A 12498-nucleotide genomic window follows, 5' to 3' on the forward strand; every position below is an offset into this window, starting at 1 on the left:
CTGAATATACAGAATTACAGCACAGAAGGAACAGGGCAGTGGAAAAATACTTTTCATGTATTTAAAGACTACTTATCTAGATCATTATTTCACAATTTCAAATTAAATCACGTGGTCCTCAGATACAGTATTATGTTCTGCATCTATTCTAAGTATTGTTGTGGTTGTGAAATTTGTTTCTTCTTCTGCTTAAGTTTTCTACAGCATTGTAGTTGATGTGTTTTGAAAAAGGATTTATACACACATTATGAATTATATAAAAAGCAGACCTTTCTAAAATAAAATGAAAAAATCCAGATGAGCAACATTATATAAATGAAAGCCCAATAAATACCCTTATGGAATAAGAAATGAGTCAAGCAGAAACAAGTTTTTGCATGACAAGTAACATATTTCAGAAGTAACAGACCTTATAAAAGTGTCTGAAACCAAATTACTCTACTATATAATGAAGTCATAAAAGAAGTATTCGGGGGGCAGCAATGTGAAGAGCAGCCTTAATTTTTGGTACTTCTACAATACCAAAATTAGACAATCCCTGAAAATAATTGTAGAGATATTCTAATATTTTTTCCCTGAAACTTGGAAAGTCTTACTAGAAAACAGATTTCTTCTCCATGTCTTTTACTTCCAATTGCAAATAAAAATATTTTATGGCTCGTTTAAAGAAACGTGGTTGTTTAAAACAGTCATTTCTGTAAAAGACTATTTTTAGTGTATTTCTGGAAGCACAAACTAGCCCTTGTAAAACAAGGAAAAGCAAAATTTCAGACTTAAATTTTGGGGTTTTTTAAAGGTTCAAGCCAACTGCTTGGAAAGCCTCATGAGCTATTTGTTTAGAAAGCCTCTTTTGCTCCACAGGGTTTAAGCTTAATTAAATGTAAACAGATTCATTTATTGACCATCTATTATACACTATTAAAAAAAACTCAGGAGTATTTCAGGCAATATTTACTGTTTCACTACAAATCTTATTCTTTAATTACTAGAAGTTAATCACACAACTTGAGAGTTCATTCTCCAACAATTCTCAGCTGTCCACACTGTTATTGAACATTCCAATGACATCAGAAAAAATGAAAAAGAAAAGCATTGTGGACCTCCTGTGAACCACCACAAGTATGCAAGAACGTGGGCCGCTAGAAAAGTGATGACAAGGCACTGTAATAATGAACATTTATAGTAGTCATATACTCACCACAGTAGATACAGAAACAATGCACTTCAGCAGAAAGTTAAAAACTGCATTATAACTAGAGTAAAGGTTTATGATTTTTGAAAACTGCTGATAGTTTCCTCATTCCACTTCTGTGACCCAACGAGATATTCAAAGTTACAAACTTCTCATCATTTTTAGTAAAAACAATTGCAAATGTGTACCTACTTCTATTTCTAAAATGTTTATTTTTCAAAATAGATGCCAAAATGCTGGAAACAAAAAATGATAATCAATGACTGAAAATATTATATTCTGTGTAACTTACATAATTTATAGCCCTCTTTATCATATCCATGCAGAAAGAGAGCACCATTTTCAAATAACCACTTTGGAAGGACAGATTCTGTCAAGTCTGTAAAGCCAAATGAAAGATTATTTCAGTAGACATATTAATAATCACATTGTAACAAAATACAAAATGGCTTTATAAACCACTTTCTAAGGCCTTTAGTAAACTAATGCAAATATTGAGCTCATTTTAAATCTTTAGTATCTTCTTCTCATGCTGTAGAGTAGGATCTATTTAGGAAGAAGTAAGAATAAAAAAAATTATGTAAGAAAAATATGCTGCAAATGTTTATTTTTGCTCATATCTGCAGCCCCTCTTACTTTATCCTTTAATTCAGATCATGAAGTCCTGTAGATAAAGCTCAATTTCAAAACATTCTCACAGCACAAAAGCCAGATCTATTCTACCTAGGGTGTTAGACCCAGTGCTACTATGATGAACAACACAGCCCTGGTTTTTGCGGATTTTTGTTGTTACCGCTTTTTTTTTTTTTTTTTTTTTTTTTTTTTAAGGACTCCATTCTAGCAAATGCACAAAGGCATAGCAAGAGATTAGCTGCCTGCCTTCCTTCCTCTTAAACAGATGTACGGAACCACAACAAAACAGTGACACAGTACCAGTCAACATAAAAAGCAATAGTTCTTTTTTTTGACTGAGTAGAAAAGTTCTTGCTCAGCAATCTGAGGTACTTAAAAAACCTTTAAAAGGTACTTAATGAAGCTACATATAGATGTCAGTTGTAGTTCAACAGGAAACCAACATACACCATCAAAACCATTATATAACATAGCTTACCATTAACTGAATATTCTTTCCTCCACTGAAAGCTTTCATCAATCATCTTTAACGTATCATCCACAACATCGTGACGCCAAATCAGATAATTTTCAACCCATTTATCATCTTGCTGAAGTCTTTCCACATCTCTAGAATCATATTTATCCGATTTATCTAGCAAATAAATCAATTATAGTAAGAATATAGCATTTGCTATGAAACAGACACTGATACACATCTCTTTGACAGCTAAAAGCAACCATAAGCTCTTAAACTATTCACTTAAATTTATTTGTGATCAGCATGAAAAAAGTTAAGACTAGTTAATAAAATAGATGTTAGTTTTCACATACTGGAAAGACTATTCCTCTGTCAGCAGCAATAAACTAAAAATAACTACTTTCAGGGTCATCATAATTAAAATAACTATTTAGAACTGTGACTGGACAGTTTAGGGATGCATATTTCAATCAGACATCTTGAGGAAGACATTAAGAAAAAGACACCATTAAATTCCATGAATATTTTTAGTTTTACCAGCCTACATGCAAAGATATGACCTATTTTATGTGTCTTTCAATTTATACTGTTTCCTGTCACAAATTAGTCAATATAACCGTAAGAATATACCCATTTTAAATGCGCCCATCCACCGAGTTATTACAGTTGCACTCCCCCAGTGCACCTCTTCACATCCGACTGCTTGTCACATACATTGTCTACTCAGTTTCCTTTTCATTAGGTTTCAAATTTCTTTCCTTTGATCCCATCCTACTACCTTACCTTGTTCCTTAGCCAAGCCTAGAGTGAAATCCCACTTTCCTTAAATTTTAATCCCCTGCTTGCTCATCCCTGCCCAAAAGCCTCCAATCCACTAAAAACTCTCACACTTTCAGTTCCTTTTCTCATCATTTCCATACTTGCACCATACAGCTCATTCCCTATATTCTGACTAAGCCCAGTAAAGTGAACACTCAACACCAGACTGAAATGCTGTTTAAATTCTCTGTGGCTCTAGGTCAACCACAGAAGGAAGAAGCTGTAAAGATTCTGGGTATTAAATTTTGTAAAGTGTCAACAGCTCATTTGAAATTTGATTATTCCCCCAATGATTTACGATTTGGACAGTTTTGCCTGAGAAACACTAACAGTACCTAGTTTCAAGTTCAAACCATAAAAAATTAACACTGGAGAGGATTTCTGCAGGTCACCTCAGTCCTAGCTCCTGCTCGCAGCAAGGCTAACTTCCAAGTTCAAATAGGTCGCTAAGTACCATTTTCAGTCAAGTTTTGAAAACTCAAAAGGGTAGAAAGATTCCACTGCCTCTTTGTGTAACATGCATTCCATCCCAAATGCCCTTCGAAGATACTGTCAGGTAGAGTAACTCAACTGGCACATGCAGTCAGCTGAAGAGAAGCACTGGCTTCTCTTGGCCATGGTACATTAGCTGTTCTATGCTATGGACTAGTCAATATGGCATATTGGCTATTCAAGCTACTCATAGCCACAGCAAACTAGGGCTTTGCAAGAGCAAAGATTTACTTTAACATCAGTATTGCATGTCTCTGGTGCCTGAGCTACCTTACTTCAGCCTGATTTAATAGCCTCCAACACCCACTAGTGTCCAGCTAAGAGTGACCGCAGTTAATCAATCAGCCAAGTATTTTTCTGAGATCAGTCCCATGTATATTTGTGTAAGGGATTTGACTACTGTGTAATTAAAGAGAAAAAACACACACCACCAGGTAAAAACTAAGAGGGTAACGTTTCACACTGCTTTCCAAGGCTCTCCTTGCTCTTGGTATCTATTTGAGAGCAGAATTGTCAGAATGACAGAATAATGCATCCTATATCCGACAGTAACAAAAACATTCATATACTATGTGGAACATGCCTCAGAACACACGTTTCTGGGCCAGTAAGTTTTCCCAAACGCTCAACTTAGATATTTAAAAAACAGAAATTTAACTTTATGAATATTTTCAGAAAATGAAAGTGAAAAAGGAATGGAGAAAACATTTTATCCAAACTTTCAACATCAAAATGAAAAGCAACCTGGATTCAAATAGGGACAGTTGAAAAACAATTAAAATATTTTTCTTCTCTTCAGCAACTAAATTCTCAACACGGTGACATACACAATCTGAATTTATGTATATACTACAGCACACACTAAAACAGGAACAACTCATCAAATTCTGCCTTGCAGAATGCTGGTATTAAAATCAAATAAGCTTAACAAGACTGACAGAACAACAGGAGTACTAATTACTGTTCTAACCTTATCTGATTTATCCAATTCTTGCTACAAAATAAATAACATTTAGAATGACATTGTGAATGCAAGAGAAAGGTGTTTTATCTCACACATTCAAAGCAGAGTGATATGAAATTGCTGAAGTCAATGCAGTCATTGAACGTATGTCAATTCAGAGGAGGAATTCCTCTTCAGATCTGTGCATTTTCCATAATTCTATAGAAATCTGGAAACTTGTTTTCAAACTATGCTGTGAAATAATTCTAATTTTAAATCACTATTTAGAACTGTGACTGGACAGTTTAGGGATGCATATTTCAAACAGACATCTTAACTTTGAGGAAGACATTAAGAAAAAGACACCATTAAATTCCATGAATATTTTTAGTTTTACCAGCCTACATGCAAAGATATGACCTATTTTATGTGTCTTTCAATTTATACTGTTTCCTGTCACAAATTAGTCAATATAACCGTAAGAATATACCCATTTTAAATGCGCCCATCCACCGAGTTATTACAGTTGCACTCCCCCAGTGCACCTCTTCACATCCGACTGCTTGTCACATACATTGTCTACTCAGTTTCCTTTTCATTAGGTTTCAAATTTCTTTCCTTTGATCCCATCCTACTACCTTACCTTGTTCCTTAGCCAAGCCTAGAGTGAAATCCCACTTTCCTTAAATTTTAATCCCCTGCTTGCTCGTCCCTGCCCAAAAGCCTCCAATCCACTAAAAACTCTCACACTTTCAGTTCCTTTTCTCATCATTTCCATACTTGCACCATACAGCTCATTCCCTATATTCTGACTAAGCCCAGTAAAGTGAACACTCAACACCAGACTGAAATGCTGTTTAAATTCTCTGTGGCTCTAGGTCAACCACAGAAGGAAGAAGCTGTAAAGATTCTGGGTATTAAATTTTGTAAAGTGTCAACAGCTCATTTGAAATTTGATTATTCCCCCAATGATTTACGATTTGGACAGTTTTGCCTGAGAAACACTAACAGTACCTAGTTTCAAGTTCAAACCATAAAAAATTAACACTGGAGAGGATTTCTGCAGGTCACCTCAGTCCTAGCTCCTGCTCGCAGCAAGGCTAACTTCCAAGTTCAAATAGGTCGCTAAGTACCATTTTCAGTCAAGTTTTGAAAACTCAAAAGGGTAGAAAGATTCCACTGCCTCTTTGTGTAACATGCATTCCATCCCAAATGCCCTTCGAAGATACTGTCAGGTAGAGTAACTCAACTGGCACATGCAGTCAGCTGAAGAGAAGCACTGGCTTCTCTTGGCCATGGTACATTAGCTGTTCTATGCTATGGACTAGTCAATATGGCATATTGGCTATTCAAGCTACTCATAGCCACAGCAAACTAGGGCTTTGCAAGAGCAAAGATTTACTTTAACATCAGTATTGCATGTCTCTGGTGCCTGAGCTACCTTACTTCAGCCTGATTTAATAGCCTCCAACACCCACTAGTGTCCAGCTAAGAGTGACCGCAGTTAATCAATCAGCCAAGTATTTTTCTGAGATCAGTCCCATGTATATTTGTGTAAGGGATTTGACTACTGTGTAATTAAAGAGAAAAAACACACACCACCAGGTAAAAACTAAGAGGGTAACGTTTCACACTGCTTTCCGAGGCTCTCCTTGCTCTTGGTATCTATTTGAGAGCAGAATTGTCAGAATGACAGAATAATGCATCCTATATCCGACAGTAACAAAAACATTCATATACTATGTGGAACATGCCTCAGAACACACGTTTCTGGGCCAGTAAGTTTTCCCAAACGCTCAACTTAGATATTTAAAAAACAGAAATTTAACTTTATGAATATTTTCAGAAAATGAAAGTGAAAAAGGAATGGAGAAAACATTTTATCCAAACTTTCAACATCAAAATGAAAAGCAACCTGGATTCAAATAGGGACAGTTGAAAAACAATTAAAATATTTTTCTTCTCTTCAGCAACTAAATTCTCAACACGGTGACATACACAATCTGAATTTATGTATATACTACAGCACACACTAAAACAGGAACAACTCATCAAATTCTGCCTTGCAGAATGCTGGTATTAAAATCAAATAAGCTTAACAAGACTGACAGAACAACAGGAGTACTAATTACTGTTCTAACCTTATCTGATTTATCCAATTCTTGCTACAAAATAAATAACATTTAGAATGACATTGTGAATGCAAGAGAAAGGTGTTTTATCTCACACATTCAAAGCAGAGTGATATGAAATTGCTGAAGTCAATGCAGTCATTGAACGTATGTCAATTCAGAGGAGGAATTCCTCTTCAGATCTGTGCATTTCCCATAATTCTATAGAAATCTGGAAACTTGTTTTCAAACTATGCTGTGAAATAATTCTAATTTTAAATCACTCATGGAACACTTGACTGCAGTTACTGGATTACTAGAAACTTTTAGAGTCAAAACAGAATTAGCTGAAAGAAAATAAACCTCTGAGGTTCTCAACACATAATTGGAACACATCCTGCACAATTTAGAGGTCAAAAGGAAACAGAAGTTGAAGGGCACACAAATGGAAATTCAGGTGAAACTATAAACTGAAGTATCTTACCTGATACAATCTCCAAGCCTAGCCACTTAGGATACCTGTAAACATATACTGATGCTTTCTCACTAGAAAATTAAGCGCCTGTTTCTTCACACCTGCAGAACCGCCACTAAGATGTGAGACACTAAGTTTAGTCACCCTCTACTCAGGGAGATGGACATCTCTATAATTAAGTACATAACAAACAGAATTTTGTAAGGTATTTGGAACACACCCCGCTTGCCCCAAAAGTAACACAAGGAACAGGATTCACAGCTACTTCTCTTCAGGAAGAGCTAGAGAAAGCCACACATGCAACAGCAGTGCCAGACTTCCGTGAAACATTTCTTGGTTAAGACAACTGTCCAGAAGCTTGGAGACCTGGTTCCTCCTTCAGCCCGAGAGATTCAAACCTTACTGTGTCTCAGAATAGTTCCACAGCCAGTGGATGAGGCAAAACTGGGATGCTGCAAGACTTTTCCGTTGAACTAGTAAGCTGTGTAGAAACTAGTCAAGACTCAGATCCAGAACAGCGAGAGAAAGCATAACCTGCTTTGCAAATTTGATATTTACCAAAGAGCATTAAAACCAAATTCTAAGTTACATATGAGGGACTAACAGTGACAACAGCAAGAAGAGGCCAGAATTAGCAACCTTCATTCCCTCAGCTAAAAGGCCTTCAGGAAAGTTTGAGTGAGTGAGAATACTGACCAGGTTTCAGAGAGAACTTTAAAGGTTCAAAGTTCATAATTTTATTTAACCTTATTTTTAAAATAGCTACTTAAAGTTACTTTTAATTTCCTTACTGAATTTTTGGGGTGAAGGGAGAAGACAGAAAAAATTCCATTTGAACAGCAGCTTCTTCCTATTACTTGCCTTCCTTTTTTCTTGCCTAAGTGAGGAGTTCTGTTCTTTCTATGACCACATTCTGCCCTATTAATAGTTGTCACCTTCAAGCTGAGAAGCTTATGGTGAAAGTCTATGACTTAATTACTACCTTCCAACATAGAGGACCCTGTATAACACAAGACAGCAGCTCTGAAAAGAACTCCAGAATCATGCAAAACTAAATGAACACACATTTTACTGCAACACATTCATTGGAAGAATTCAATAAATTCTTTGATGCACAAGTTGTAACATCCCTTCTCTTCACATTTTTTTTATCAGCGCCATCTACATTGCCAGGAGAACAATGCTGCACTGTTCCCTTTTCTTCTGGTATTCATGCTTTAGGAAAAATAATACAAATTTGAGAATATTCAACAGGAATATAGAAGAAAGACTACAGGACCGGAAAACAGGCAGCACAGCTAAGTGCAACACTAAATTAATCCAGAAGTTCAGAATTCATAACCTGTATGAATGACTCCTCCCTCCAGGAAAAACTCTTACCTAGAAAAGAAATGTTACAGAACAAGTCATACACAAAGCTAAGTAGGGACAGCAACTACATACCTTTGAACAGAGAATAAAACCTTACTTCACTGTACCAAAAATTGGAAAAAACAACTTAAAGTATGTCAAGTGTTCCATCAAAGCCTCTCAATTTAACTACTGCCTTAAGCTATTTCAGGCAAGAAGTCTTTGGTCTGAAAGGTTATAATTATTCCTCTGACCTTGGCTAGTAAGAGGAAAGCCATTTTAATTGGATGTTGATGCCCAACAAGTTAAACCAGGTACGATACCATTCAGGTATGTGCCTTCAATTGTTAGATAAGGAAATCAGCAAGACAGAAAACAATTTAAGATCAGTAGTCATACAGGGACAAGGATGAAGAAAACAGAACTATTTCTGCCCAATAAGGAGTTATTTCAACAAAATCAAGCAGAAAGAAACAAATAAAGTATCTGCTTCTTTTAGCAAAACTGAACACTCTCAGTGACAATAAAAACGACTTTTGACAAAAAGCTCAAGCATCAATATCACATAGCTTTCCGTAAAAGTATGGGGTTTATCCTATCCATGTTTCCTCTCTTATCCTTCCAGCATTTCTCAGCCTGAAAGCCAAGAACCAGGAAAAATAGATTTTTCAGAGCATAAACAGACATAAAAGCAGGTACTCAAAACACCACCTTAAGGGTTTTCTACAGTAGTCATATCACTATGTTTTTTTGAGGATGTCCCATATGTCTAAAGTTGTATTTACAGTTGGTCGGTATGATTAACAAAGCATGTTTTGCTACTGGCTTAAGTCTCTTCATGACTTTCTTTAATCTTTAAAATTGGAGTGCAAAACCTCTCTTGCAAAATCTTTTTCTGAAAATTAAGCTTTGCCTAAAGGAGAAAGGAAGATGCAAATGGGGAGGGGCAGGGAGTACAGGCTATAAGAAATGGTAAATATGCAAAAGCGTGGAAGTGTGGAAAAGACTTGTTGAATGGAAAAATCGGCCAAGATTTGATTATAAATAATTTCTACTGTAACATTAAAATTCAAAGTAATAGCCCAGGAATAAAAGCTAATTTTAGAAATCCTCTAAGGAATGAAAATGCACTGAAGAGACAAGACTGTTTGCTAGAAAACACTGTTAGTACCAGTCAGTACTAGAAAATAATCTTTTGTTTTCATTGTTCCTGTCACCACCCAGATCATTTACATCACCAACTCTCACAAAGAATCCAAACAGACAAAACAGAAATTAGGCCCCAAACTGCAAAGATAAAGTGCTGTCCACCTGCCACACCAGACGGTGTTTGCTAGTCTATTGGACTTACAGGAACTCTTAAAAGGCATATTTCCCATACTGAAATGTGAGGGGTTTAATTACTAGGGATATATGTATTCCTCACAAGAGCTGAAGTTGTCTTTCAAACACAGCTAGAAAATTTACTGAAGAAAAGCAAAACCACAGCCACAAGACCTCAGTTAATATTAAACACTGCTTTGTGGACAAGATCTCACAGTGGCCAAGTTTTCCTTCTAGAACCCCTCAATGGCCACATTTGCTCAACAACATCAGGAAGAAGGTTCTTGTGCAAACTTTGGGGAAATGAGCCAGCAAGGTTCTCTGACACTGTATTTTCCAAACTGTACCTGACTATTAAAACTCTTCTTTGATTTAGCCACATAAATGAAACAACTGTATAATTCCAAACAGATTTCTGGTGCTTTCAATTGCTGGACAAAACTTTTCACATCGTACCTTGAAAATTGTCAAGACTGCAGTATATTACTTAGTTGTAACTTTTATGTGAAATACTTCACAACATATTAGATGTCACAGTTAATATTATATTGTTCTGAACCAGCCATACATTAATATATGTGTATTTTCTGCTTTAATCTAAAAATTGCACACTGCCAATAGATAACTTTAAACAAAAAAAAAATAATCAGGATTTCAAAGTACTCGAAGTTTTCATTGCACAACAAAAATAAACATTACTGCAATACCATCACAGCATTTGTGAGCATCAACAATTCTTATTGTATGGGGGGAGGGGCGGGGAACCATGTAACTATGAGTTCCATTATATGGAAGAATCCCTTCAGAACACAAAATTGAGTTTCTAGGATAATTAGGAACACTGTTTTATGCAGAAGGAAAGTAAAACAGTGGCAGCTGTAGCCTCCAGAAACAAAACTGCCTGAAAATTTTACTCAAATTTTAATGCTTGCAGCTCACCTCTAAATGGAATAAGGTTAATTCTGTAGAGACCTGCAACGCTATGAACATGCTAAACTTTCACAGAAAGTATCGGTTTCTAAGTATGCCTTGACAGTGCCCTTAGTCTTGAAAGCAGACTAAAGTTGCTGGATATGATGCAATCATTTGTATCTTTACAACACAGAAAGTCACATGTTTGGGGGTGTCTGCATACATACACCTCTACAACTCTTTTCAATTAACAGGAAGCATAGGAGAATACACTAAAACATACACAGTGAAGGCTTAAGGACGACAATAAAACTAAAACCCTGTGTTTTTCATACCCTTAGGGGGCGTGACAACATTAATTTGCTTGGGGCATTCCTAAATTCAAGGGAGGGACTTAGAATACAAACTCAAAAAAATCCTAATCCTATTTTTGTGAAAGGGCCAAGAGCCCTAAACCATGACCCAAAAATGGGCTTACTGAGAAAATGTGTTCAAAACACTGCAAATAGGATTACAGCTTACCTTGCAACAGTATTCAATTATTTTAATGGCTGTAACAACCAGCCCAACAGAGATTTCATTACAACTAGAGAAACCTGCGGAACTCCAAGATTGTAAGGCATAGTTCAATAGAAAAGGTAATGCTCTCTTTCAGTAGCAACTGTCCCAAAGCAGTCCTGGGCCTTCCAAAGTCTTTTTTTTATGATTGTGACTCTGGGATAATAGAATACAAAGCAAGATGCATCACCTATCGTAGGAAAATGTACACATTAACAGCCAAAAGAATTTATAGTTTAAGATGATTTTCCACTTTCCTGAGCCTGAGCTTTAAGACTGCCAAAGACATCTTTATTCACATAGAAATATAAAATGTTAAAATAAGCTCTTTTTTCTTCAAGACATTAGTCTAATAATTTTGTCATCTTGCCAGAAATACAGGTCGTCTCTAACCAAGGCCAAAGTAATTTCCTTTATGAAAGTTAGCAGGGCAGCCATACAAAACAAAGTTGTACCACCCTCAAGACCCTCAGAGTTTGCATGAAAGATGCTATAGCCAATGACAAGGAAGCCACAGAAGCATGCAACCCTTCCGTAAAAGTGACAACTAGGTAACATCAGCAATTCCGATCAAGAACATTAAAGCAAAGCATACGTTTGCAGGGTTGCAGCTTATATTAAAGGAGATGCACCCAACTCATGCTAATGGGCTCTTACTGCATTTGCATTAAAAATTGGATAGAAGCATGTTTTTAATAGAAAGCCTTTGGACAGTCATAATAAAACATACTGCTTACTGCAGTTGTTAACATACTCTACTACTATATATTTTTCCAGCATAAGCAATGCAAATCAACCTTGAAATGAAAGGACACCCCTCTAGGCTTACCCTGGCATTCCCTTTCCCCTAGGCACCCCCAGTACCTCCTGGCCTTCATTTAGAAGTTTAAAAGCATCTGCACGCAAGAACCAAGTTGGACACACAGCGCGATTTTAATTAAGGCCAGCATGAATTTCAAGTGCAAGTTACTCTAGAAAAACAACTCTTCCCTTGACAAACCAGTCAAGGTCAGAACTTACTTTTTTCCTTCCACGTTTTATGTCCAAAAAGCAGCAAGCACAGCAGAGCCCAGGACCCCACACTACAGCCAACCAGACATAACTGTGAGTCGAAAGGACACAGACTTTTGCCCCGACATGCCTTGTAGCCCAAAAGCGCGACCCAGAAGGGAGCACCAAGAGCCCACAGAGAAAACAAGATCGTGCTTTGTGCACCATCCCCAGCTGATA

At 36.6% G+C, this 12498-nt stretch overlaps 1 protein-coding gene across 2 annotated transcripts in view; it reads right to left on the reverse strand.

The window, feature by feature from the left end:
• Positions 1 to 2463, reverse strand: part of MOSPD2 (motile sperm domain containing 2) — a 27525-nt gene extending 25062 nt beyond the window's left edge. The window contains exons 1-2 of one of the 2 annotated variants that reach the window (XR_004842043.1): positions 2304 to 2449; positions 1485 to 1571 (exon numbers count right to left, since the gene is read on the reverse strand). Coding sequence is in view for 1 of the 2 variants with exons in the window: in XM_009639049.2 (XP_009637344.1) it covers positions 1485 to 1571; positions 2304 to 2349 (133 nt within the window). In the remaining variant the exon portion in view is untranslated. Of the gene's footprint in view, positions 1 to 1484; positions 1572 to 2303 lie in introns of both variants that reach the window. The other variant, XM_009639049.2, reaches the window with a different exon arrangement.
• Between the last annotated feature and the right edge of the window lie 10035 nt (positions 2464 to 12498).

This window comes from Egretta garzetta, unplaced genomic scaffold (genome assembly GCF_000687185.1).
Source record: "Egretta garzetta isolate BGI_Z169 unplaced genomic scaffold, ASM68718v1 scaffold205, whole genome shotgun sequence".
In the NCBI taxonomy this organism is placed as follows: Eukaryota; Metazoa; Chordata; class Aves; order Pelecaniformes; family Ardeidae; genus Egretta; species Egretta garzetta.